We start from the raw sequence: 27,969 nt of genomic DNA, 5'->3' as shown, positions 1-27,969 counted from the left end.
CAGAGAACGAAGAAGGGTCTGAGGCCAAACTATGACCTTCACTCCACCTTTACACCTAGAACCTCCTCTCATAGTACTGCCCAGATAAGCCTGTGATAGACCAGCCTGTGGTGAGCACCTCGTATTCACACTATAACTTCCATCATCCCTAGGGTCTTGAATAATAAGTATACATATTTGTTCATTCAGTTAGCCTGTTTAGAGCTTCTTATTTGTGGGCTGTTTTGTTTTGTTTTTCACAGGCTCTCAACTACGAAGCTCTGGCTAGCCTGTTACTTGCAGTGACCTCTGTGTCCTGAGTATGTGCCACCAACACCTGGCTTTTTATTTGTTCTTAAAAGCTTACAGTTGAGTAGAGCAGTACACATTTGTGATCCCAGCAAGTGGGAGGTAGGGAGAACGTTCAAAAGTTCAAGGCCAGCCTCAACTGTAGCCAATTTAAGGTGAACCTAGATTATATGAGACCCTCATTATTGTTTTTTTAAGGCTTCATCTGTCCATGGCTCTTGATGATTTCCCGTCTCTAGCATCAGCTTCTCTAGTTGCACATCTAGAGGTTGCTGTGTCCTCAGCATAGTAGTTCCCTCCATTCTTTGTTTCCATCTTCTGTCAGCCTGCTCAGTCTGGTTTTTAATGTGTTACAATAACACTTCAGATTCTCTCCTTCACCCCTCCCCCCTTTATCTTCACAATATTTCAGTAATGATCTTTGTAAACCATGGCAAACTCTTTTGCTTAAAAGCTTGGAGTGATTTCTTGCTGTCTGCTGAGTAAAGTTCAGACCTCTTTACCATGTGAGAAACTTCATGCGTTAATTCCTACCTATTCTTATTCTTCTTATCCCCTTGTATGTAAGAAAATCATAATTGCTACTATGGTGGTTTGTAGTTTGATGGGTCTTACCCTGTTATGCTTTTGTTTCTGATTCATAGGTTGCAATTCTGTTTATTCTGTCTTTTTATTCAGGCATTATAGCATTCCATTATCTGTCATCAGAGTTTTAAAGACATCTCATACTAGCTCCTAGACTTCATTTTATTTCATGTTTTGGGCTTTGAAGGCCCAGCTCCTGTGCTTTGTTGCTAAGCATTAGAATTTTGATGATCTACTAGCAATTTCTGTACCTTGTATCCACTTTTACACCTACTTGTCAACGTTGCCATTAAATCAAACAGTAATAGTAGCCGTATTTTTTAGTTGCTACTATCCACAGTTTTGTAGCCATATATTCTTGGTGGATTTCTTTTTGAACAGCTTATGGACATTATCATGAAAGTTATTTTGAAGCCAGGTGTCCTGGCACACTTTAATCCCAGCACTCTGGAGGCAGAGGCAGGCAGATACCTGTGATTTCAAGGCCAGACTGATCTGTATAGTGAGATCCAGGCCAATCAGGGCAATAGTGAGACTGTTCACAGCCATCACAAGAAAGAGAGGGAAGAAGACATAGGACGTGGTCTTCAGTAGCTCTGTGGCACAGTATGAGAGGCTGCATTTCTGAGATGGTCGCACTAGCTTTGACTAGCAAGGTGGCTAATACAAAGTTTACTTACACCCATTGTAGCCTTCCTAACCTTTAATTAATTTAGATCACAACTTTCCTTTTGAAGGCTGTGGTTTTTAAAATATGTACCCGTGTAGTGACAATTTTAAACACATAAATATGGGAATGTGTTTTCGTTTTAATCCCAGGTGTGGGGTACATGGCTGCTTCAGACTGTCCACAGCGGCTGTGATTTGCCTTGTGCTCTAACAGAGGTGTGATTTTTTTTTCCCCAGCTGCAGATAGTCTCTGTGATTATGTGACATTTGGAATTTTGGGGACTTTTCAGAGGGTATGTAATCAATCACAAAGATGTGAAGAGAAAGACCACTGACCCAAGTCACCGTTACCAAATTAATTAAAACAAGCTTTTTAATTCATGTACGTGGACGGGCTGCTTCCCCCTATGGCGAGATTCAAAAGGTTAACATTGGACATGAAGACAAGGATTTTAGAAGTAGGGGGCTTTCAAATAGGGGGTTTGGTAGGCAAAATAGGCCAGCTTACAGGAGCAGAACATAAGTGTACCAAGTTAGTCATAAAGACCTCCAGCAACAAAGGCGTAGATTGCAAGTGGTTGGAACAAGGTAGTCTTAATAACAGGTAGTCATAACAGCCTTTTGAAACAAAGGTAGAGTTGCAAGATGGTTATAAACAAGTTTGTGAAACAAAGACATGGTTGCCATTTTCTGGGACAGATAGTATAGAATCATTTGTAATGAAGGTTACAGGTGGGATATAGCCCAATCCTTGAGTAAAAGAGGTTTGTACCAAAGGAGTGGTGTGTGTGTGTTTGTGTTTGTATGTGTCTGTGCATTTTCATAGTTAATTGAACTATGTCATTTAGCTTTGTATAAGTCTGTGGCATGGTTAAAAACCAGGCCATCATTTGCTGTGAACAGTATTGTTAGTTAGAGGATGTTATATTTACAGGCAGAAGGTTCACTATGAATTTGAAACTAGCCTGACCTTCTTAAGTGAGTTCTAAGCCAGCTTGGACTATAGAGTAGTATCATATCTTAAAATAAAAACAAGAGGATGAAATATCAAAGTATGCCAAGTGCTAAAGAAAACAAGCCTGGCTGGGGGATAACAGGAAAGCTTTCAAGTAGCAGTGCCATTACAGTTTGAATAGGATAAGGTAGGATCACTGAGTAAGACAAGTGTTTTGTTGTTGTTGTTTTGTTTTTCAATTAGCTCAGGGACCAAGTAGCAATACATCTTTTCTTATATCCTGGGGAAAGGATGCAGGTGGCAGTCCTGTACATGTGCCAGGCTTAGAGCAAAGGCTTTTGTGTCTTGTTTAAGGAAGAGCCGTGGGTCAGTGCAGCTGAAGTAGAAGAGGAACTGGAGTCTGGTGGACATCTGTAGACTTAAGCTTTTACTCTGGGGAACCAGGCTACCACTGGAGGTCTTTAAACAGAGGTGTGTTTTACCCCACCATAATTAGGATTGCTCTGCCTGTGTGGTGACTGTGTGGTGTATTTGTAGACCATTTAGAAGACGGTTCCAATCATCCAAGGAAAGGTTGCTAGTGTCTTAAGTTAGAGAACAAGGGGGTTAGTGAGAAGTGTGTAGGCTCAGGATACAAACTGAAGGTAGAAACGATTGATTTGATGGCAGGAGAATGAGGGGATGTCTTTGGGTTTCTATTGCTGTGAAGAGACACCATGACCACAGCAACTCTTACAAAAGAGAACACTTAATTGGGGCTAGCTTACAGTTTCAGAGGCTTAGTCTGTTATCATCATGGCAGGGAGCATGGCAACATGTCAGCAGAAAGGAGTTCTACATCTCCATCCACAGGCAGGAAGGATAAAGAAGCTGCCACACTAGGCCTAGTGTGAGCACATGAGACCTCAGAGCTCGCCTCCTCAGTGACACACTTCCTCCAACAAAGCCACATCTAATCCAGCAGGCCGCACCTCTGATAGAGTCTCACTCTGTGTGGGCCAGGCATTCAGACACAGGAGACTATGGTGGCCAAGCCATCACAGGGAGAGTACATGTGCATGACTGGCATATTAAGTCTGAAGAAAAAGAAGTGAAGTGGCACTGTTGGCTAGGATGGGAAAGACCACAGGTCTAGTAAATTTCAAAAAGGAAATATCGGGCTGGCGAGATGGCTCAGCAGGTAAGAGCACTGACTGCTCTTCCGAAGGTCCTAAGTTCAAATCCCAGCAACTACATGGTGGCTCACAACCACCCGTAATGAGATCTGACGCCCTCTCTGGTTTGTCAGAAAACAGCCACAGTATACTTATGTATAATAATAAATAAATCTTTGGCTGGAGCAAGTGGGGTTGACAGTGTGAGCAGAGGTTCTAAAATTCAATTCCCAACAACTGCATGAATGCTCACAACCATCTGTACAGCTACAGTGCACTCACATACATTAAATAAATAAATAAGTCTTTTTTAAAAAGGAAATATCAAGAGTAGTAAATTATATAGTTGTTGATAAAATTGTTAAATCACTTTGCATACTATTTAGATCATCTTAAGAATCATTTTCTCTCTGGCTTAATTCTTGCAATAAGACGAGTGCCAGTTACATTCATTTTCCTGCAAGTGGCATAACTGCTTCTTTTGTTAGCCTGGAGTTGTTTTTTTTTGGTTTGGTTTGGTTTTTGGTCTGTGTTCTATGAAGATTTTTACTATTTCTATTAAAGGGGGGTGTGTGTCTGTGTGTCCATCTATCTGTACATGTATGCACACTCACATGCGTATATTTGGGGGTATCTGTGAATGCCAGAAGAGAATGTTCAGTCCCTGGAAGTGAAGTTAGAGGTAGTTGTGAACACGTGGGGTCTGGACGTGGACGGAACAGCAACCTCTAAACCACTCATTGTATATTAACTAACCTAGGGTGCTATAGTTGCCTTTCTTAATTCTCATCTCATTGGGACTGTCCTTGATTGTCACAGAAAAACCTTCGGTGACTGGAATTTGCTGCGCCCCCCCCTGGGTTTTTCTCTGTGTAGCCCTGGCTGTTCTGGAACTTACTCTGTAGACCAGGCTGGTCTCAAGCTCACTGAGATATGTGTGCCTCAGCCTCCACCTCCTGAGAGCTGGGGTCAAAGGTGTGCGCAATCACTGCCCAGGCTGACCTGGAACTCATGATGCTCTTGCCTCTGCCTCATTCAGCAAATCTTACTGGCATATGCCACCACAACGGGCAGTTTACTGCCTCCTCACCAAAAAGTTCTAAGTAATTGAGGCTTCAAACAAGATTGCTTGAACGGTCAGTATTTCTGAGGGTCTGGTTTGTCTTCTGTCTCAGAGAAGCTGCCAGCAGCTTCATATTCAAACTGAAGGGTTTTCTTTTCCTTAGATGCTAAACCAGGTTTGTGTTGTTACAGATATACTCACAGCTCTTGAAGCAAAACATTTTCTCCAGATTTCGATGAGCTCGGTTTTTTACTGTTAGAAAAATAATCATGACTAGAACAACCCTGACCAATGCTGCTGCAGTTGTACATGTGCACATTGGGTTAGGGTTGCTGGGAAAGAAGTTAGAAATTCGGGAAAGAAAATGGATGAGTTGCTTGTTAAAGGAAAAGACGATATTCTTATGCTAATCCAGGCTCTGGATAAGGAGCAGAGCTGCCATGCAAACAATGGCTGTGGAGCCAGAAAGTCTGCAGCCAGAATAGTACTTCTCAGAAAGCTAGTCAGGCCCGGCGCCTGGAGCTGCCTAAGGGGGGCTTTCCTTGGAAGGGGGGTTTTCTTTGCCGATTTATGGAACTTGAAGCTGGCCAGCTTGCTGGAAATTCCCACACCTTTCTAGTATTAAGTAAAAATGAAGGGTATGGGGGAAGCTTGACAGGAAAAGGAAAGAATGACTGCAGACTTGTTTTTTCAGCTGACTTCAGACTTTCCCTATTTCGTTTAGGGTTTTCTTTTCTATTTGTTCTTTAGTTATGATTGAACTGTTAGTTAAACCTTCTTGTTTGTGAACTTTTATATTTTTTTAATTTAAGATATTCTTGGGGTTGGAGAGTTGTCTCCACAGTTAGGAGTACATACTACTCTTTCAGAGGACTTAGGTTCAGTTTCTGGCACCTATATAGTCTACTCCCAGGGCATCAGACACACAGGCATGCATCCAGACAGACAGTCATATACATGAGTAAATCTTTCTTTAGTGGGTGGTGGCGGTGGCACACACCTTTATCCCAGCTCTTGGGAGGAAGAGGCAAGCAGATCTCAGTGAATTTGAGGACAGAGTGAGTTCCATGACTACCAGGGCTATACATAAAAACCCTGTCTTGAAAACAAATAAACAAATAAAAATAAATTAAAAGTAATAGATAAATCTTTCTTTTAAAAATACTTTATATATTCTTTTAATTTCATGTTATTTTCTTGAAGAAACTGTGCCAGTATGGGTATATGCAATTGTTAGTTACCAATTTGATAGCTTTTAAATTCCTGCATCATTTTACTGTTTTGATTAAGTGGCGTTTTAAATATCTGCCTGCATGCATGCATGTGTCTGCCACTGATTCCTCTGTCACTTTTTTTTTTTTTTTTTTTGAGATCTGATCGATCTAGTTAGAGTGTCCTCACAAGACTCCTGTCTCTTCCTCCCCAGCACTGGGTTTTATAGACATGCATAGCTGCACATGCTTTTTATGGGCCTACTGGGAATCAACCTCGGGTCCTCACATGGAAACACCTTACAGGCTGAACTATCATCTCCTTAGGCTCTGTCTTGATGTGAGTGACATTTGCAAATGTAGTTGTTGTTTTTTTCAACTTTAAAAATATTTTATTTATGTATGTATTTCTTTGAATGTTGGTCCCCTGTCTGCATGTACATCTACAATACAGAAGAGGGAATCAGATCCCTTTACAGATAGTTGTGAGCCACCATGTGGTTGCTGGGAATTGAGCTGAGTACTGGAAAGGCAGCCAGATGGCTAACTGCTGAGCCATCTCACCAGCCCAAGTAGATAGTCTTAATTTATGCTGAAATTTCTAATGAATGTCAGTGAAATAACTTAGCTGTTAAAGGCCTTGCTTCTCAAACCTGACAAACCAAGTTCCATCCTCAGACTCAGTGATTAGACAGTATTGATTTCCCCAAAGTAGTCTTAACTCCCTAACTCAAGTACCACATGATAATAAATAAAATCTGTTTTTAAAGATTCAGATGAAATTTCTAGGAATTTAAAAAGCATGTATTTTATTTTTAAAGGTTAGGATAAAAACATCAGTCTTGGTATAGTTATAAAATAAGGTTACAAAGGGTATGGTGGTATAAGCCTTTAAAATCACAGTACTCAGGAGGCAGAAAACAAATAGGATCTTTATAAGTGTAAGGCCAGCCTGGTCTACAAAATGAGTTCCAGGACAGCAAGGGTTATACCGAGAAACCGTGTCTTTAAAATAAAATATAACCAGGTAATTTGCTGCTGTATTATGATTGTACATATAGTTATCATGAGACAAAGAGAAGTCTGCAACATTATTTTTGCTACTAATGATTATAGCAATGACACCTATTTATTGAATATGTAATACTGGGGTACACGGTACTAACTCATCTAGGTTAATAATATTCTCATTTTGTGATTAAGTAAAAAGGGAAGCCTTCATAAATTAATTAACATTGTTAATGTCATGACTCAAGTAAACTAGCACTGACATTTGGAACCAAGCAAATTGCCATCATAGTTACCCCATAAAAATTGTTCTCTGGGGCTGGAAAGATGGCTCAGTGGTTAAGAGCACTGACTGCTCTTCCGAAGATCCTGAGTTCAAATCCCAGCAACCACATGGTGGCTGGCTCACAACCATCCTTAATGACATCTGACACCCTCTCCTAGTGTGTCTGAAGACAGATACAGTGTACTTACATATAAAAATAAATAGCAAATAAATATTTTTAAAAAATTGTTCTCTGGTATATAATATGAAAACTGTCTTTACCTTGATAAATAACCTAGTGTTATTTTTATGGAATTGAATCTATAACATAACACAGACGGGGAAATCGATAGTAATGAAGAATTTAAGAGTCTTTTCTATCTCTCTCCAAAGTAGGTCTTGTGGAAATCATGTTAAAACAGCATGCTCTTGGCTACTTCTTTGAAGAAACATATCCGTAATGTTACAGTTTTCTGGGCACTTGGTATGGGTGTTGCTGTATTGTTCTCTCACCTGACTACTCTTTCAGACTTCTTTCCTGATTGTGCTTGTAGTGATCAGGCTTTTATGTTTCCGTCTGTTTCTCACAAAATTAGTTTATCTGTTATCCCCAATGTACTGTTCCAAAGTTTATTAACTCATGGCAGCTGGCATTTATCATCACATGCATTCTCAAGAATCCACCCAGAGCAGCAGGGCGATGTGGCACATGCCTGTCATCCCAGCACTTTGGAGGCTGAGGCAGGAGAATCATCACCTATTTGTTGCTGCCTGAACCTTGAGGGGCTGCTTGAATATGCTTAGAATGGCTGCTGGCTTCAGTAAGAGGACATCCATGACCTAGTCAGAAAGTCACTTATGTTTACATCTTATTTATTAGAAATGAGTCTTGAAATCTAGTCCTATATTCAAGGGAGGGGAATTAGACTTCACTCTTTGAGGGGTGTATCAAAGTGACTGTGAACATACGTCAGGTCTTAACAGTGATCTTTTGACTTAATGGAGAGGGAGTTTAGATAAGGGTCTTACTGTGTAGCCAATGCTGATCTCTACCCTCTACCTCTGTGTTGGCCATCCGTGTTGAAATTATAGACGTGCACCATTATGCCTGGCCATTAGTGCAATTTCTAACTAAACAGTGCTGTAGGACTCTTTCATCCAAGAGCCTTAGCTTTTAGTATCTCTAAGCTGTTGACATAATGGAAGATTTGTATCTTCGGCCCCAGATGTTTCCTTTACGCTTGATGCCCAGCAGACGTTCCTTTTGGGTAATCTCAGTGTCGAAATCTGAACCCTTACGCTCTTTTTTTTCACTTTGTCCAAAAATCTGCTTCTTCACATTTCAGTAATTGCTCAGACGGGCAGCGTGGGAGTCACCTTTGACTCCTCGCGCTCCTTGACCCCTGCATCCAGCCATTACCAAGTACTGCAGAGTCTTGCTTTTTAATTGTATTCACTCTGTGCTCCTGCCACTTCTGATCCTAGCACTATTGTCACTCTCTCCATTTTCACAGCAGTCTTCCCACTCCTGCTATGTTTCTGCTCTTGCCCTCTCTGGTTCATTATGTAAAAACTGGATGGCTGACACCATCCATCCATCCATCTTGCATTTTAAAACCCAAATCTTTCTAGGGTCCTTGACCTTTTTGTCTTTCAACCTCTTTTGTATTGCACTACTGTATTCTCCATAGTTCAGAAGCATTGTCCTCTGTTTTTCTGTTCTTCAGAAATATCTTTGCACAGACTGTTAGTTTGACTGATTATTTTTCTTCACATAGGACCCCAAGTCTTACTCCTCAGGATTTGGGGGAGGGTGCTTTTCCATCTTGAATAGATCTGGAACCTCCAGGGTTTCACATTTATTTTTTTCCTACCTTTCACTTAGTGCGAATATGTTTACATTTGTTATTATCTTGTTGTGTGTCAAAAGTATTTCCATCTTTTCTTTCTTTCCCCTGAGATGCAGAACCTCCCACAAACAGCTCTATCACTGTGCTCTGACCCGCTGTGCTAGAGTATTTAAATGTCTCATTTGGTGACTATGAACTTCCTGAAAGATGAGTCTGTTTTTCTATTATGACTATAGTTTTGGTGTGTGATATGTAGGCTGATGCATGAAATAAGCCCCTTATGAATAATATCTAATGGCAAGAACACTGTTATACAGGACTTGAGCTTTGGAGGGATTTAGTGACCCATTCCATTAGTATTGTCTCCCTTTCTGCTGTCTGTTCCTCTTACATCCTGTGACCTTTGGTTTTCATTTGTATATAAATGAAGTAATGTGTATGTCCTTTCCATTCCTGTAAGCTAGCGTCTATGGTTATAGCAGTGTGTTTCAATCAACACTTGGTGAGATTACAATTCATAGTGTAGAACTGTTCTGCATACAGATAATGTATTGAGTTTATAGTTGTCACAGGCTTCTTGTTTGTTTTTGCTTTCTGAGATAGGGTTTCTCTGTGTAGCCCTGGCTGTCCTGGAACTCGCTCTGTAGACCAGGCTGGCCTCAAACTCACAGAGCTCTGCCTGCCTCTGCCTCTTGAGTGCTGGGATGAAAGGCGTGCGCCACCATCTCCTGGCTTCTGTTTTCTTCTTAATACTGGTGGTAGAGGTGGCTGTTACACTGAAACAGATTCTGGCTACATAGCCCGGACTGGCGAGAACTTGTAGTATTTTTGTCTCAGACCCACCCCCACCCCCACTCCAAGTGCAGAGTTAGAGGCAGAGGTGTATACTACCACGCCCAGCTGAAACACTCATTACAGCAGTAAATAATTTAATTACACTAGTGCAAACAGAGAAAGCTATTGAAGGAGACCTACCTTTCTTTCTTTCTTTCTTTCTTTCTTTTTCTCTTTCTCTCTTTCTCTCTCTCTCTTTTTTTCTGTTTTTCTTGTTATTTTTGTAGAGCTGGAGTTGCTTTGCTGTTGCCCATCTTGCCTTAGAACTCCTAGGTGTAAGGGACTTCTGTCCTGTCCGCTTCCCAAGTAGTTAGTGGAGACCTAACATGTATACAACACTACTGAGATATTCAGTATGCTTGTCTTGGCTGATTTGAAGTTAGGAGAGATTGCCACTTTCTACTAGATTATTTAGGCTTTGTAAATACAGTGCCTTAAAAAAAAGGATAGCTTTAATCTCTAAAAATATATTTCAGCAGAGTTAAGACTGTAGCTCAGCTACAGACTATAGCATATGCAAGGTCTTAGAGTTGATCACACCACAATTTTTAAAAAGCATATTTCTGTATTTAAAAGTCTGGCTATGCTTGTTTTCTTCTCTACTCCTGGAAATGTTCCAATTTTTCAGTATATTCATTGCCTTGTTCATTTTTCTTTTCCAGAATTCTGAAGAAAGCAGCAGGTGAAAGTCATTGCCAAGTGATTTTGTTCTGTAAGGAAGCCTCATTCAGTAAGGCCACTTACGCTAGTGAGACAGCAGGACCAGTCATTCAAAGGGCCGTGCACAGGACGCGTGCGAATTGGACAATGACTCAGCTATACACTTACATCAGATTATTGGGAGCCTGTCTGTTCATCATTTCTCATGTTCAAGGTAAATTGATACTTGTTTCTGTAAGTCATTTCTATATATAAAGCACTTAAAGTCTTTGATCTGCTCTCAGCTCATGTTCCTTTCTAAACAGGCCAGCCATATCAGTACAACCTTAAGTAAAGAAGCAAATAACAAACATTCCAAAGGAAATTGTGAGCTTCGTGTAGACACCTTTTAAACATCTTAGCCTCCCTGAACCATTTTCTTAACTTAGGCACGATACATAGCTTGAGATTCACCTTGTGAGGATAATCTGCAACTTAGTACCTAAACCACGAAGCGATAGGAATTTGATACTGAACTCTGACAATACCCTGTCGTTTTCAAAACACAACAAGGAATAAGCACAAATAATAATTCAAAATTGTTTAATTGTCATGAGAATTTAGAAAATACACTTGCTTATCTGTGCTAAGTTCTAAAATTTCTCCATAGAGTATTAACAGTCTATTTGTGACCTCTGTTGCATACTGTGTATGTATAGATCAAACTGGAACTTAAAATTTGATGATCTATATTTTCGTACAGATTTTCCCTGATTGGTTTGATTAGGGCAGTATTTTGAACGGAAAAGTTAGCGTTGCTTCGTAAGAGCTTTTTAGATAGAACTTACCACCATCTTCGTTTTCATTTATTTATTTATTTATTTATTTATTTATTTATTATATGTAAGTACACTGCAGCTGTCTTCAGACACACCAGAAGAGGGAGTCAGATCTCCTTACAGATGGTTGTGAGCCACCATGTGGTTGCTGGGACTTGAACTCAGGACCTTCAGAAGAACAGTCGGGTGCTCTTACCTGCTGAGCCATCTCACCAGCCCCTGTTTTCTTTTTTTTAAGATACATTAAATTTGTGTATGTATATGTGTTATGTTTGTGCACACATGGGTGCATCTACATGTAGAGACCAGCAGTTGGCACTGGGCGTCTCCCAAGGCTCTCTGAGTGAACCTGGGGCTTGCTAATTGGCTAGACTGGCTTCCAACCGCCCCAGTCCCTAGCCTGCCATCTTCATTTTCTGAAGAGTTGGGCTTTATAAATTTTAATTTCATATTTAGTTCTGAATGTTGAGGATTGTTCGTCCACATGAAGAAATTTGGGTAACAGCATAAAGCTTTTTTATATTTTTGAGTTACTACAATAAAGTCTGAGCTTTGCTCACAGGCCCCAGTGGCTCAAGACAGTTCTATCTGTGAAATATGAAAATACATAACCCAATACCTTTCTGTTAAGTTGTGAGGTATCTTTGAAGGCTATTCCTTTTCAGTATTTGTTTTTATTAACAAATACTTACTCAGAGGTAAATTTATTTTCTGAATATTAAGTATAAGAAACTTAGGGATGACCAACCAGTGAGCATATACAAGCTAGTTTGAGTCCTCTGGCACATATGTAGAGAGAACAGCCTTGTCTGGCCTCAGTGGGAGAGGAGGTACCTAATCCTGTAGAGACTTGATGCCCCAGAAAAGGGGGATACCCTCTCAGAGGCGAAGGAGAGAGGGGATGGGGAGAAGGACTCTGGGAGGGGAAACCAGGAAGTGGGGCAACATTTGGGATGTAAATAAATAAAATAATTACTAATTTAGAAAAGAAGAAACTGAAGGCTGGAGAAATGGCTCCAGTGGTTAAGAGCACTGGCTGCTCTTCTAGAGGACACTCATTCAATTCCCAGCATCCATGTGGCAGCTCACATAGGGTTTGCCTTAGACCTGAGTCAGTTCCAAAGGATATGATACCCTCACATAGACATGCATGCTTGCACATAAAATAAAAATAAGTCATATTTTTAAAAGCATAAGAGACATAAGATCATTAAATTTTAAGTTATGGGGTGGTAGAGGTACACATTTTTAATCCTAGCCCTTGGGAGTCAGAGGCAGGAAGATCTCTTGAGTTGGAGGCCAGTAGAAAACCTAAATACATACATAGATTATACATACATACATACGAATCAAATTATGGAATCTCTGGCTCTTACATTCTGTTTTCCTGCTGTCAGTGTATGCATATGTGTTATTTTTCTTATTTAGTAGTACATCAGTATTGCTAAATTTACAGTTGAGTTCACATTACTGAACCACTTCATATTTATAGTGAAATTCATACTTCTTTAATCCTTTTGGCTTACCATTCTTTCCACGTGATTTTGTTTAAAAATTCCGTGTCATGTATTGCCATTTAAGGCCATAAACTCTATAATGCAAGATCCTGGCTTTATTACATGCCTTCTGCAAATTTTTTATAGTGTGGTCTGGATTCAGACCAATGACCCTGGCATGAAAGGTAGAGTTCAGGACTATTTCATGCTTTCAGTTCCCTTACTTAGGCAATTAGGGTTCTCTGCAAGGTGCTTAGTAACTCCCTTTTCACAGAGACATTCAAATATGACTCTTTTTAAAAGCTAGTTACAAGTTTTGAACCAAAAAATTAAAGTGGAAATGCCCCCCCCCCAACCTCCACCATACTGAAGGCATTAGAAATTATCTCAGCCTTTCCTGAAGTCTCTATTTTATACCCTAGTTAACTGTAACTGTCATACATGACAGGCTGGAGATCTGTTTACATGGGTATCACAAATATGGGAGAGGCAGACTCCTCAGTGTTGGCAGCTCTGAACTCCTTAGTGCCATAGACTTACAGGTCAGGTTTTCAAAGAAGACTTATTCCAGGCTGAAAATGAGAGGCTTACTGCTCTAGGTACTCAGATCAGGGCACACTCTGGGCCTTGTAAGGCATCAGCATCCTGCCTCTTGTTGTTGGTTTGCTTTGCTGTTTGTTTCTTGATTGTTTTTTTGTTTTGTTTTTTGTTTTTTTTGAGACAGGTTTGGGTCTTAACTTTAGGAAGCTTTCAGGGACTCTTACAGCCACCTGGGATACCTAGCTTAGCTGTTCATACTTTCTCATAGCCTCTCCAGTCTGCCTCTGTTAGCAACCTCCTAGCTGTGGTAATTTTGACTTTGGTTCCTAGGACGAGCGTTTTTATTTTTTAAAATCCTTTATGAATACCTTCATGATAAATGAGCCTGGAGCACTGTGAGGAGTGAGGCTTTCTGAAGCTGAGCTGTAACTTCAGCAGAAGCAGTGGTTGCAGAGGTCCCTCAGCTGGTGTGGTATTTCCTCAGAGGCATCCCTGGCATGTTCAAAACAGCCAGTCTGACACAGTGAGGGCACTGCGGGTTGTGAAAGAGCTGCTTTTTCGACAGTTCCTCAGTGGAGGCATCTAGGCACCAGGGAGGAGTCTTCCAGTTGTCAGTCAAATGGCCAGTTGGCTGTTTCAAACCGTTTATTTAAAGAAAAGCCAAGAGTGCTGCAGAGAGGAGGAGTCAGAAGGTTGGGGGTGGGGCGGGGAGAGAAGGGAAGGGAAATCAAAACACTAGAGGACCATTAGAGTAGGACTTGTCCTGGAATTAATTCTCAAAGGTTTTCCAGTGCTTAGCTCTTAGCCTTTAGGGAGAGGGATTCTTCTGCCCTGCTCTTTTTTGGTCGTTTTTGTTTGTCTTTCATTAGTTAGTATAAAACTGCAACTGGGTAGTCTCCATATATCTCAGTATCTGGTACAGTAGTTCTGTATATAATACTTTATAAATTGATATTATATGAAATTTACTTTTAAGGTATAATATCAACAGATATTATGATAAAGGGAACTTAACATTCTTTATTGTAGATTGTAACTAAACAAATTTTCAAGCATGATTGTCTACAAATTTCATTTTTTTTTAATACAGGGCAGAATCTAGATAGTATGCTCCATGGCACTGGTATGAAATCAGACTTGGACCAGAAGAAGCCAGAAAATGGAGTGACTTTAGCACCAGAGGATACCTTGCCTTTCTTAAAGTGCTATTGCTCAGGACACTGCCCAGATGATGCTATTAATAACACATGCATGTAAGTATTTGGTCCAGTCCTTAAGAGTTAGATGAATAGTAAACCCAGACAAGGGTTTTTCCCTTTGTATATGGTATCTTTCCATGGAAAGAAAGGATTCTTGGCTTGAATATAGAAATACTGTTGTCTGTCATTAAACAATTGATAGTTATTAGTTATATCATGGTACAGCTTCTTTTTTGTTTATCTTGAGTTTTGAGACAGGGTCCTTTCTACATAGACGTGGCACTCACTGTGTAGACCAGGCTGGCCTTGAACTCACAGAGATCAGAGTGCTAGGATTAAAGGTATGCATCACTGTGCCTGACTTACTTTTTGTTTCTTTGCTGACTTTTAAAGTAATGAATGTAATGGTACTTACTCCTTGTAGCAAATGTTTTCTCTTTTGTAGATTACCGAAACAAAAAACCAAAATGTTTACTCATTGCTGCCTTAGCCAGTTATAGCAGAGTGTAGATACACAAGAATGTACTGTGATGGTTTTGTTATCTCTCTCTGGATTTCTAGTCCACATCTGCTTTATATGACTTAACTGTATGTTAACCATTCAGTCCACTTGCAAATGGTCATGTAACTTGAGTTCATATCTTTTAAACGTGTATGTATTGTGCATGCGTGCAAGATACGTGTGTAGATATACATGAAGAGATTGGAGGATAACTTGCAGAAGTCGTCTTCTACTATGTGGGATCCAAGAGTGGCACTCAAGATTGGCAGTCTAGACAAGAGCACTTATACATGCTCGACCATTGTGTGTCCACGGTCCATATCTTGGAGCACATTGAAGAATTGTTCATGTTACTTCTTGGCTACTTTATTAGCTTCTTAGTATCTACTGCCCTTCTCCACCCCAACCCCTACCAAGCCTCCAACACTGGGTAGGAGAGAAAGAGGGTTACAGGAGAATGGGTACCATAGATCGCATTAGGCTACTTCCTACTGATTAGGGACATCAAGCTCCTTGGGGCAGATTCAGTCTTCGTTGTCAGGGTATCTCCAACCAGCAATCCAGCAAAACAGCAAAAGCAGCAGCAGGACCCAGCAGCAGGGGAGCAGCTGCTGCCGCAGCCTCCTAGGGCTCTGACATTTTTATACCCTCTCAAGAGTGCCCAGAATTCCAAACATCAACTTTCTTCAGCTGGCAGAATCATCCCTGCTAGAGCATGAGGCAATTGTAGCCAGCTGCTGTGGACAATCTGAAGCAGCCTCCCATCCCACACCTGGAATTAAAGTAAAAATATATTCACATAGCTAGGTTGTTTAGGAAACCAAATTTCCACTACACTTCTGGACAAAAACAAACAAAAACAGCTGTGTGCAATTCAGTCTCAGCAGTCAATTAATTGTCTCCTTGTTGTAGAATTAAAAAGGAAGGCCAAATTTTGTAGTTTTCTGTGCTCTTTGAATAAACTAGATATAATTTATAAAACTTAGTGTATGAAATTGTATAATTTATCCTTCCTATATTTGCTAAGGGAAAAACTCAAGGACACTGATACAAAAGTGGTAAAACTTGGGCTGAAGAGATGGCTCAGTGGTTAAGAGCATTGACGGTTCTTACAAAGGTCTTGAGTTCAAATCCCAGCAACCACATGGTGGCGCACAGCCACCCATAATGAGATCTGACGCCCTCTTCTGGTGTGTCTGAAGATACCTACAGTGTACTTACATATAATAAATAAATCTTTTAAAAAAAATTATAGGGGCTGGTGAGATGGCTCAGCGGGTAAGGGCACTGACTGCTCTTCCAAAGGTCCTGAGTTCAAATCCCAGCAACCACATGGTGGCTCACAACCACCCGTAATGAGATCTGATGCCCTCTTCTGGTATGTCTGAAGTCAGCTACAATGAATTCATGTATAATAATAAATAAGTCTTTTTTAAAAAAAAATTATAAAGTGGTAAAAGTTTGTAAAACAAATATATTTATGTAAAAAATTTAAAAATGAACTATTCATACCTTCTCTCTGCTTTCCAGTCCCATTTATTATGATGTACTTTCAGATCTAAGTCATCTGTTCTTCCCAAATATACTTTGCTATGTCATTAGGGTCTGCTGAACTGTTTTTCAGAAAAGCTTGTTTTTATCTCCTACCATGTATCTATAGCGTGTGATTGTGAGTATGACAGGCAGAGGAGTTAGCATGACCGCATACACATGGGGAGCATTTAGTAGTAGAGCCCCCTGTCCACTTGACAGAATTCTCAATACTTTACGCACACTGCCCTTGATGTAACTTAAATCTAAATTGGTTTTGCTAATCACATGACAATGCAATTTAAATGTATAAAACAAGGTATTGAAGGCTATATTCAGTTCATATATCTTCAGTCCTTTTGTATGACTATTTCAAAATTTTACATTCATTTATTTGGTATGTATGTGTGTTGTGCACATGTGAACACATCAGCTTGTCAGAATTAGTTCTTTGCTTTCACCATTTGGGTTTTAGAATCAAACTCCAGTCTTCAGGCTCGGTGTCCAGTGCCTTTAACCACTAAGCTATCTCTCTGGCCTTCTTTATCAGACAGTCTCTGTGTAGCTCAGGGTGACCTGGAACTCAAGATTCTCCTGCTTTCGCCTCTTGAGTGCATGTGTACCACAATTCTCTGCTCTTTCTAATATGAAATTGTATTTTTGTTTTTCTCTTATAGAACTAATGGCCATTGCTTTGCCATTATAGAAGAAGATGATCAGGGAGAAACCACATTAACTTCTGGGTGTATGAAGTATGAAGGCTCTGATTTTCAATGCAAGGTGAGTTCGAATTTGTAACCTATCACCAGAATGTCTCAATCTGCCATCTGCCCAAGTAATGACACAGAGACCTTTTATTAATTATGAAAGCTTGGCCTTTGCTGGCTCATATAACTTAAATTAATCCGTTCATACTAATCTCTGTTCTACTCATGGCTCGTTACCTCTTCTCAGTCTTGGCACCTTGTTTCTTCATTTCTGGCTGACAAAATCCCATGCCTAGATCTTTCCCAGAGTTCCTATCTCTGCCCGGAAGTCTTGCCAATCCTCTTCTGCTTTGCTGCTCAACTCTTTATTAAACCAGTCAGAGGTAATGGAGAAGAGTGTTAAAAAACACTGAGACAAGTGGTGCTTCCTAAAAATAACACTATTGGGCCTGTACAGAAATCAGCCTCTGAGTAATACAGAGACAGCCTTTACACAGAACACAAGAGATTATCCCAACAGTAACTCAAGAAATAAAGAAAGGTAGAACTTTGTGAACAGAGTTGAGTTCCCTAGCAGAAGTAGACTGCTCTTTCACACTACTGTGGTCACACAATTTTCTAAAGAAAGCCTTTCTCATCAAGTAATAGGATTTTACTAATTGAAGTTCTAGATTGCTTTACTTTCAGTTTTGAATCATCCTGATTGTGGTTAATGCAAAAAAAATGTTATATTTATGTGTAGAGTGTAAAATGTTTTGAAAAGACTTTAAGATAGTAACAATTGTTTCCCCATGACAACACTGTTAAGTCCTTGTTTCAGTATGTGGTGATTTGTATAAGCTGTCCCCAGGTCTCTGGCATCTGAATACTTGCTCTCCGGTGGTCTGCACTGTTTGGAGAGAGTGTGTCACTGGGGCAGATCATAAGGGTAAAACCTTACCTCGTGCTACTTTGCCTTCTGCTTGTGGTTTGAAGTGTGGGTCCTTAGTCTGCTCTGCTGCTGCTATGCCTTTACTCCACTGTCATGGACTACTTTAACTCTAGATCCATAAACCCAAAGGAACTCTTTGTTATGTAAGTTGCTTTTGGTCATGGTCATGGTGTTGGATCACAGCAGTCAAGAACAACTAATACAGGGTTTCTGTACAGCTACTTGAGAAGAGCGGGAATAGAGAGGATTCCTTCAGTATTTTCTAAATCATGTGAATTTCTTAAGAGATCCTGTCAATGTTTTTGAAAAGCATCTCTGAATAGAACTATTTATAAATGTCACTTATGTCAGAAAATTAGCCGTATTGAGAACTGGCAGGCTTGATGGAAACTTGAGAGTTAAGATTTATACTTGAAGTCACTGGACAAGAATCTGTTCCCTGACTGGGCAGTGGTGACACATGCCTTTAATCCCAGCACTTGGGAGGCAGGCGGATTTCTGAGTTCGAGGCCAGCCTGGTGTACAGAGTGAGTTAGGACAGCCAGGGCTACACAGAGAAACCCTGTCTCAAAAAAGAAAAAAAAAAAAAAGCAAAAAAACAAACAAAAAAAGGAATCTGCTCCCCGTCTCTCTGGTACAAACAGACCTAAGCTCTCCTCAGAATGCTTTTAGTGTGAGAGTGAAGTCGTTCTATCTGCTCCCCAAAGGTCTTCTCCTCTTAGGGAAATCTCAGTGTCTTTAGAAGCCTCTTACATAGCCATTCAGTTATTACACTCCAGAGTGCCAGTGTAGTGCACAATCAAGTGTGCTGTATGTAGAGAAAATCTTCCTCTTATTCTGAATGCAGCCACATGTATTCTAGCAGCTGTGTTGTATTCTTAAGGCAGTGAACTTTTGCCAACTAAACCCTTGTGTCTCTAACTCAGTCTGCTTCCATGCCAGCCATCCCACCCCACCCCACTCTTCACTAGCGATGCTGGTCCTTTGATGTAAGTATATAGGAATGAGGTGGTTTTATAATTTGTCACATATTTGTCAAATTGTAATACGTTAAGATTTGTTCAGATTTGAAAGGATTTGTTTCTTCCAGTTTTATGTCATTAACAAGTTATCAACTTTGTATGCCTTTGTAAACCACTTTTAAAATCTCAAGGAGGAGCAGTGGTTACAGGCTCTGAGTTACAACAAGATTAACAAGAATGCTACAAACTTCTAGACTGAGTTGGTCCCAAACTTAGTATAAGTTAGTTTTCAAGTTTAATCATCTGTCCAAATTCATATGCTTCCTGATAAGAGCTGTGAAACTTTGGGCAAGGAGCTTATTTTCTTAGGAATTTTATATATCAAATGAAATAACATAGTAAGATCTAGTAAATGTTAAAGTTTACCTCATCTTGAGCAGTATCCAGTAATGTCACCTGTATCCCTAGGTGTGCGCATACTGTTGCACGGTAGAATTTTGAGCACATGGTTTTATTATCTATACTTGCTGAATTTCTTTTGTTAAGTACGGTCTGAACAGAGCTTCTCAAGTCCCATTTCTTCCCTTCCATAATCACCCTTCTAGTTAAGAGATCATGGGCCTGGGATGTCAGTATCTGAAAATTCTACTCAGTTCTGTGCTTAGAAATGAAAACACCAGCAAAAAGACATGGGGATATGGACTATGTTGGTATGTTAGGTGGCTGTAGGGTGGGTTATTTGGGGGTTGCATTTATGCATTAAGAGTATGTGCAGCAAGTCGTGTGGAAGTCAGAGGACACATGTGGAGTCTGCTCTCCTGCCCTGTGGGTACTGAGGGTCTGACTCGGGTTACCAGGCTTGGCTGTAAGCTGATGCAGAGGCCATGAAGAGATGCTGCTTACTGCTTACCGGCCTGCTTCCCATGGCTTGCTTGCTCAGCCTGCTATGCTAGAGAACCCACCAGGCCAGGGATGGTACCACCCACAATGGGCTGCACCCATCAATCAGTAATTAAGAAAATACCTGACAGGCTGGCCCACAGCACAGATTTTAGGAAAGTACTTTCTTTTCTTCTTTTTTTTTAAAAAAAATTTATTTATTTATTTATTTTTTATTTTACTTTTTAAAAAACATATATAAGAAATAAATGTAACAAACCAAATACATGGACAAAAAATACAAGAATCATATGATCATCACAATGGAAGCAGTAAAAGAAAAAGTTTGATAAGAGTCAACATGCATTCTTAATAAAATCCCAAGAACAAGTAGGACTGAGGAAACATACGCCAACATAATAAAGTTATGTATGACAAAGCCATGGCCCGTGTCATCCTAAATGAATAAAACCATTAATAAACTAAAATTAGGAATGGGAGGGGACTGCCCACTGTCCCTGCTGCTCATCTATACTGTGATTGAAGCATTAGCTGGAGCAGTAAGGCAAGAGAAGGGATACAAATGGGGAAATATTAAGTGAAATTATTTTCAGTTGAAGATTGTATTATCTATACCCAGTGTCCCTGAGGTTCCCTCCTCAGATGATTTTAGTTTGAGTCACGTTGGCACAAGACTATTCAGCACTATTACAACTACTACTGATCCTCGGAGGTCATCTCTTAATCTCACTCTTGATCTTGTCTCCGTGCTAGGTAGAGGTATAGATAAATGATTCCTATGCACTTCGTGGTCTTACTACCCCACCTCTAGAGCACTGTCCTGTCTTCCTTGTGAGAGGAGTCCGTCCTCAGACCCTCACTCCGTTCATTGTCACTTGGCTTCAGTGCATTCTGAGTACTATCTTTGGCCCAAGCACATACTGTTTACTTAAGCCAGACTCTTCCATTTCATAGCTGCCAAATAAATTGTTCTCTGGGATACTAATTAAATAATTAATCAATTAGTTGTGTTTGTAGGTGATTTTCCTGCGTGTATATATGTGCGCCATGAGCATGCCTGGTGCCCAGAGAAGCCAGAAGAATGTGTCAGATCCCTTGGAACTAAAATTACAAATGGTTAGGAACTGCCACATAGTTGCTTGGAATCAAACCTGCGTCCTGGAAGAGCATCCAGTGCTCTTAACTGCTGAGGCGTATAGCTTCAGGTTCCCTCCCCTCACTTCCATAGGGTTTTTATTCCCTACCTTAGTGTACAGATAGGTAAGATGACTTGGATGGAGAGTGGGGAAGAGTGTAGGAAAGAGAAAGCTGTTACCCCATATTCCACATTCTAGATACTGCTTTTTATTTTTTCAACCTGATGCATCGTTAACGCATGTAAGAAAGATGTAAGGTGAGTCTGCTATAACTTGTTTGTGATAAAGGCACATCAGGTCTTGAAAGACTGCCGAAGGTTTCTTTTGGCTTATTTAAGACCCTGGAATTCATGTCATACTCAACAGAGAAAGAAGAAATGAGTTTATTGAATATTTTCTATTTGCATTTAGTTTGCTAAGTATTTGGTGCATTCCATCTTGTTGCCTTGTGGTTACTCTGTAAGGCAACTGGAGCGGACTTAGGTACTCAGGATCACGAAGTGAGGAACTGGCAAAACTAGTTCTTTTTCTTTTTTCCTCTTTAAATTATTAAATTACTTTCTATCTGTTAGGAAAAGTTTTCTTTCCCTTAAATGAAGTCATTGATGTGTGGCTGTCTAGTTTCCCACTCACTGTTAAAGAATCTTTTAAGTTATGCCTGTTTTTGAGGCATTATGCTTAAAAGTGTCTTCATCTTCCTTCCTCGCTTAGAAGGTATGAACTCACATGACTGTCTGCACAGCTGTGGAGCATTAGTGGCCATGGCCTGGTGCGTAGTCTGCTTTTATTCTTATAGTCATCTCTGGTAGAGAAGACAGATGAGAGAAATTGAGAATTGGGTCTTCATCTTTCATATCTGCTATTAAGTGGGCAGTAATCCATGGTTTAGAGATCTTTCACCCAAGACTGCCAAAGATATCCATCTTTGTTTTCCTGTCACATTAATCTACTCAAGGCGATCTTCATTCAGCCTTCTTGGGAACGACTGCTTGGCACCTCATTTATTCATCGTCAGTTATGCAATCATTCTTCTATGCTGATTTTCTCTAGGTGGATTATTTCAGAGTTTGCAACAAAAACCCTATCATATCTCTGTCTTTATGATAATTTCAAAGGAATTATTTAAAAAATAAACTCAGTTAAAATGTATAATTTATACATTTGGACATTTCTAAATGTTACTGTCTTCCCAGGTGGGATTTAAGCCATAGACTCCACCCTTCTTAGGTAACACCTGATTATTTCCATTCTGGATGTCTGGTATTTAAAAATAATGAGGTCAATTTTTGCTTACATTCTTGCTACCTTCATAATGATGTACAGGCTCTTTCTATTCATATTTTAGTTCAGAATGGCATTTCACCCAGACAGCACTGAAACGTCAGCATGCAGTCCCTATGTCTGCTTCCATGACTGAAGTCTTCCGCACCTGTTCTCTGATCATTTAGGGCATGCTGTATGTCTGGTTGGTGGTCTGTAGCCACCTCTCTTAACCAGTACTCCTCAACCCACTTGACATGTTTGGAAATCCTTGTCTCTGAGTTATAAATTATATTTACCAATACTAAAGATAGTTATATTCAATTTAATATGTCAAGCCTTTTAATTTTTCCATTATTTTTCTTAAAGGATTCACCGAAAGCCCAGCTACGCAGGACAATAGAATGTTGTCGGACCAATTTGTGCAACCAGTATTTGCAGCCTACACTGCCCCCTGTTGTTATAGGTAGGTCAGCCCAGAGAAGTCCAGGCATGATTCTCTATAAGTTCTTGTCTGTAACAATAGCCACGCTACCTAGAATTCAGTGCTATGAATTATTTTCTCACCCTCTTTGTACGATGCAGCAGAAAGATACTATACCTTATTGTTGACTTTGGTCCTCAGGTCCGTTCTTTGATGGCAGCATCCGATGGCTGGTTGTGCTCATTTCCATGGCTGTCTGTATAGTCGCTATGATCATCTTCTCCAGCTGCTTTTGTTATAAGTAAGATACTTATTTTTATACAAATATATTGCTAATTATTCTATATTAGTCTTATCTCTTTTTTAAAAAAAAAAAAAAACAGGTAAAAACCAGTGACTACTGAATGCAATTCAGAAATTCAGAAACCACTAATTTATATTCTCTGGCTATAGCTTTTCAACTGTGTCATGGCCTCCCTAGGAGGAAAAATGAACTTAATTACCAATTAATATTTTTTAATACTAATTTATTCTTTCATATTTAAGAATAGTCATGGCTTTCTTATTTGTATAATAGTGAGCTTTGTTATATCTGAATCTCTAAAGCAGATTTCTGGATAATATCACCACTTTTCTAGTTTAATAATTTGGGATTATTCAGTGAAAAAGGGTTATCTATGAAACAAGTTCGTAATCTCGTAAATAAATCTATATATAAAGAATTCTACAATATGATAAAGCTGTCAAATTTAAGAACCTGGAGGAAAAGATAAATTCAATAAGTAGATTTGATACTGGGTTGCTATATAGAAAAAATAAATTTGGGACAATTTCTACACTGGTATAAATTTGAACCAGATATATTCATATGCATAGTTTGGAGAACCTTTCTGAGTCTGCCTCGAACTTGGTAGCAAGCAAGGAAGTAAATAAAATATGAGTAGTATCAGCTACATAAAACCTTCAGCCGGGCGTGGTGGCGCACGCCTTTAATCCCAGAACTCGGGAGGCAGAGGCAGGCGGATTTCTGAGTTCAAGACCAGCTTGGTCTACAGAGTGAGTTCCAGGACAGCCAGGGCTATACAGAGAAACCCTGTCTGGAAAAAACAAAAAACAAAACAAAACAAAACAAACAAACAAACAAAAAAACAACCCTTCAGAAATGTGTGGCAAAAAAAAAAAGAAAGAAAGAAAGAAACCAAAAAACAAAAACCTACAAGCGGTTAGAAGATGGAGCAAATGAAAACTCCTGGCAGCTGATGCTGCAAGGGACTGCATATATACATGAAAAGAGCATCTACAAATCAAAATGTGTAATTCAGCAACTAGACAAAAGTGAATACAAGTTTTAAAAGAAATATGCATGGCTTTCTGAAGGTCTTTATTTTTTGAGATAGGATCTCACGCTGTAACTAACCCTGGATAGCTTTGCACTCACTGTGTAGACCAGTTGGCCTGGAACTCACAGAGATGAATACCACCTCTACTTCCCAAGTACTAGAATTAGAAGTAAGTGCAGGCCACATCAGCTAACTTCCTTTTCCTCAGTTATTCTGCACTGTAGTTTCTGAGACAGTTTCTCTCACTAAACCTGGAGCTCACTGTTGTGGGCTAGAAGAGCTTGCCAGTAAGCCTAGGGCCCCTCCTGTCTTTGCCTCCCCAGTGCTGGGATTACAGGTATACCCTAGGTTTTCATGAGCCTGGTATTCAGATTCAGGTCCTTATTATTTACTGACAGTATTTACAGGTGACAGTCGTCACCCTGGCTCCTCACATGTTTTACAGAAGATTTTTGTCTTTCTTAGTTTCTCAAGACAGGGTTTCTCTGTGTAGCTGGCCTAGAATTGAGATCTGCCTGCCTCTGCCTCCTGAGTTCTGGAACTAAAGGCGTGCGCCAAATCACCATCCAGCTTAAAGATTTTTTTCTTTAGATAAAAATAGCAGATTGAGCAAGCCGGCCTGAGTTACAGAGTGAGATTGTGTTTCACAACAAACAAAAACCAATTTATCAGTTATGGGGTAAGACATGATAATGAAAATGAAAGATAGTGAACATTAATTACTGATTTAATAGCCTTGGCTTATTCTTAGCCAAGCCTGTATCCTATAAACCAGATAGTATTAGGGAAACATGAACAGGGTGGGAGAAAAGACCTAAAGATACTGATGAGAATTAAGTGACATGGCCTCAGCAGATTAAGCTTATGACAGTTAGCTCTGCAAGGCTCTTACATAGTAAACACTGACTCCTGGAAATAGAAAACAAAGGAGGTACGCATTAAGATTGCCATGCTCTTGCTTGAAGAGTGTTTGGCTTAGTGACACAGGGAGGGAGCATAGGTGTAGTCCATGAGAGTCTCAGATGAGAACATACAGGTGAGAGTCTGGGACATGTCATCAGCTGTAGTCATGGAACAGGGTACTAGAGAATAGAGGACCTCACAGGAGAAGACTTGAGTTCTGTAGATGACCCCATGCAGTATTCAGCATGTTCATTCAAAAAATCTCCCAAGGCTGGAGAACCATTAAATGACTGAAGGAAATAGTATTAGTGCTCACGGAAAGCTAGGAATGGTGCCAATTAGCCACTGTCTCTGACAGTATGAAATCGTAGGTCTTGGTTAAAAGTACTCAGTGCTTACCTCAGTGACAGTGAATAATTAGTGCCAGACTAAATGCGGCTGAAGTCCCACCTGAAAAACAAGACCCAACTGAACATGGTGGTGCACACCCTTTATTTCTGGCACTCAGGAGGCAGAAGTAGGTGGATTTCCAAGTTAGAGGCCAGCCAGTCCACATAGTAAAAGCTAGTCTTTTTAAAGAAAAAAAACTGAAGGTTTATGCTATTTTTCAGTTTTGTTCTGTGTAAAATAGCACAATACTTGTAAGAATTTATCTATTATTCTCACAGTCAAGTGATAGAAACCAGAGGATTAGGAGTTTAGGGTCATCCTCAACTATATAACAAAAAGCTTCACCACCAGCCTAGACTACATAAAACAAAGAAACATAGTATTAGTTAGAATATAAAATATTCCCCATCCAGTCAATGAGCCAAATTGCAAAGTAGGAAAGTAAGACCTATAACAAGGAAAATTAAACAATAAAAACCACCAGTTCAGACTCAATACAATTTAAAATTGGCATGCAATATCATTAAAGTAATCATTTTGATTACTCTGTTATCAGTAATGGGGCAGGGAGTACTGTGTACCTCTGTCTGTCTTGGAACTCACACTGTAGACCAAGCTGGCCTGGAACTCAGAGATTAACCTGCCTCTGCCTCCTGAGTACTGGGATTAAAGCCTATGCCACTACTGCCAGACAGTGTTAACAATAATTTAAGCAGAAACACGGTGAGTGAGGCTTTTAAAGAAAGATCCAAATAAAACTTGAGGAAATGAAATTAAAATAGATAGTTAAGAACAATGACAAATCAGATCCCACTTAAGAGATGAGTGAATATGGAGACACGGCAATAGAAGCTATGCAAAAGAATTTATGTGAGCATGTCTGTATGTGCCACAGTATGCGCGTAGAAGTTGTGGGACAACTTTAGGTCTTGGTTCTTCCACCTTATTTGAGACATTGTCTCTTACTGATGCATATATCAAGCTAGCTGGCCAGTGAGATTCCTGGGATTCTTCTATCTCTGCATCCCATCTTGATGTTTTATGTGTATGGATGTTCTGCCTGCATGTATGTCTGTGCACCACATGTATGTAAGTGTTCTTGAAGGCTAGGAGGGTTGTTAGCTGCTGGGATTTGAAGCCCATGCTCTTAATCTCTGAACCATCTCTCTAGCACCAGAGACAAAATTAAATGCAATTGGAAAATGGCAGATTATAGCTTTGGCTGGCCTAAAGGTTTCTATGTAGACCTGGCTAGTCTTGAACTCACTGAGCTCAGCTGGCCATATCTCTCTAGTACTAGGATTAGGGCATATACAGTTTTGGTATAAAGATACAGTTTTTAAGAGTATGTCTGTTTATAGATATATAAGTAACTTTCTTTGCTGAGTATCCTTTCAGATTTTTAAAACACACTGTTAAAAGTTCCAATTTGAATAATTTCTTTTTACAGCTGTAATGCCGTATTACATTCTTCAGGAAAGGGGATGTTTGGGGGTTTTGTTTAGCTTTGTATTGGGGGGGTAGAATCTTAACTATGTAGCCCAGGCTGGCCTTGAATTCAAGATCTTCTTACCTAATTCTTCCTAGTGCCATCACCACTGGCCTCTGGGGCAGGAGTATGTATTGGTGTAGGTGGGGTTTGGTTTTTGTTGTTTTGTTTTTGAGACAAGATGTCACTTCATATCCAGGCCTGGCCCTGTAGCCCAAGCTGCTCTAATCTCCCATTCCTCCTGCTTCCTGCCTCCCAACTGTGGGGTTACAGATGCATGTCACCACACACACTATGCGATTTATGTGTATATACATACATACATACATACATACATACATACATATTCACTTGCTAATAGACTATGGCCATCTCTTCATGTTAGTATGACACACAGCATTCTATCTCATAAATTCTATTTCTACTGGACTATAATAGAATTTTTACCTGTGGTGAAGATTGATTAGGCTACAATTCTCCCTGAAGACTCGGGTTATCACAGTGGTCCAATTTTAAAGTAGATTGTTTTCTGATTTTTTTAAAGGCATTATTGTAAGAGTATCTCAAGCAGGGGTCGTTACAACCGTGATTTGGAACAGGATGAAGCATTTATTCCAGCAGGAGAGTCATTGAAAGACCTGATTGACCAGTCCCAAAGCTCTGGGAGTGGGTCTGGATTGCCTTTATTGGTAAGTTCAAAGCATCTTACAAATATAAATCTTGTGTTGATAAGGATGTGACGTTGTTGCTAAGTGGGCATCTTAGTTATTACAGATTAGGAAATAATAGATAATTCTTTCCTCAAGATGAAGTTAGTTAAAAATGAGAAATGTGAGCCAAGGAAAATAGGATAGGCAAGATAAAGCCATAAGTAAAAAGTCTAACAGTTACATAAGATAT

The 27,969-nt window shown here is 39.8% G+C and overlaps 1 protein-coding gene across 5 annotated transcripts in view; it reads left to right on the top strand.

The window, feature by feature from the left end:
* Positions 1-27,969, top strand: part of Bmpr1a (bone morphogenetic protein receptor type 1A) — a 90,424-nt gene that overhangs the window by 45,046 nt on the left and 17,409 nt on the right. For all 5 annotated transcript variants that reach the window (XM_029468796.2, XM_085828548.1, XM_029468794.2 and 2 more), the window contains 6 exons: positions 10,545-10,756; positions 14,487-14,649; positions 17,305-17,407; positions 22,893-22,989; positions 23,149-23,248; positions 27,614-27,758. In XM_029468796.2, coding sequence (XP_029324656.1) covers positions 10,690-10,756; positions 14,487-14,649; positions 17,305-17,407; positions 22,893-22,989; positions 23,149-23,248; positions 27,614-27,758 — 675 coding nt within the window. In that variant the 5' untranslated portion in view covers positions 10,545-10,689. The remainder of the gene's footprint in view (positions 1-10,544; positions 10,757-14,486; positions 14,650-17,304; positions 17,408-22,892; positions 22,990-23,148; positions 23,249-27,613; positions 27,759-27,969) is intronic.

The sequence above is a fragment of the Mus caroli genome, unplaced genomic scaffold (genome assembly GCF_978045245.1).
Source record: "Mus caroli unplaced genomic scaffold, Mus_caroli_1 scaffold_12, whole genome shotgun sequence".
Taxonomy (NCBI): Eukaryota; Metazoa; Chordata; class Mammalia; order Rodentia; family Muridae; genus Mus; species Mus caroli.
This window is presented reverse-complemented; position numbering and strand designations above follow the sequence as displayed.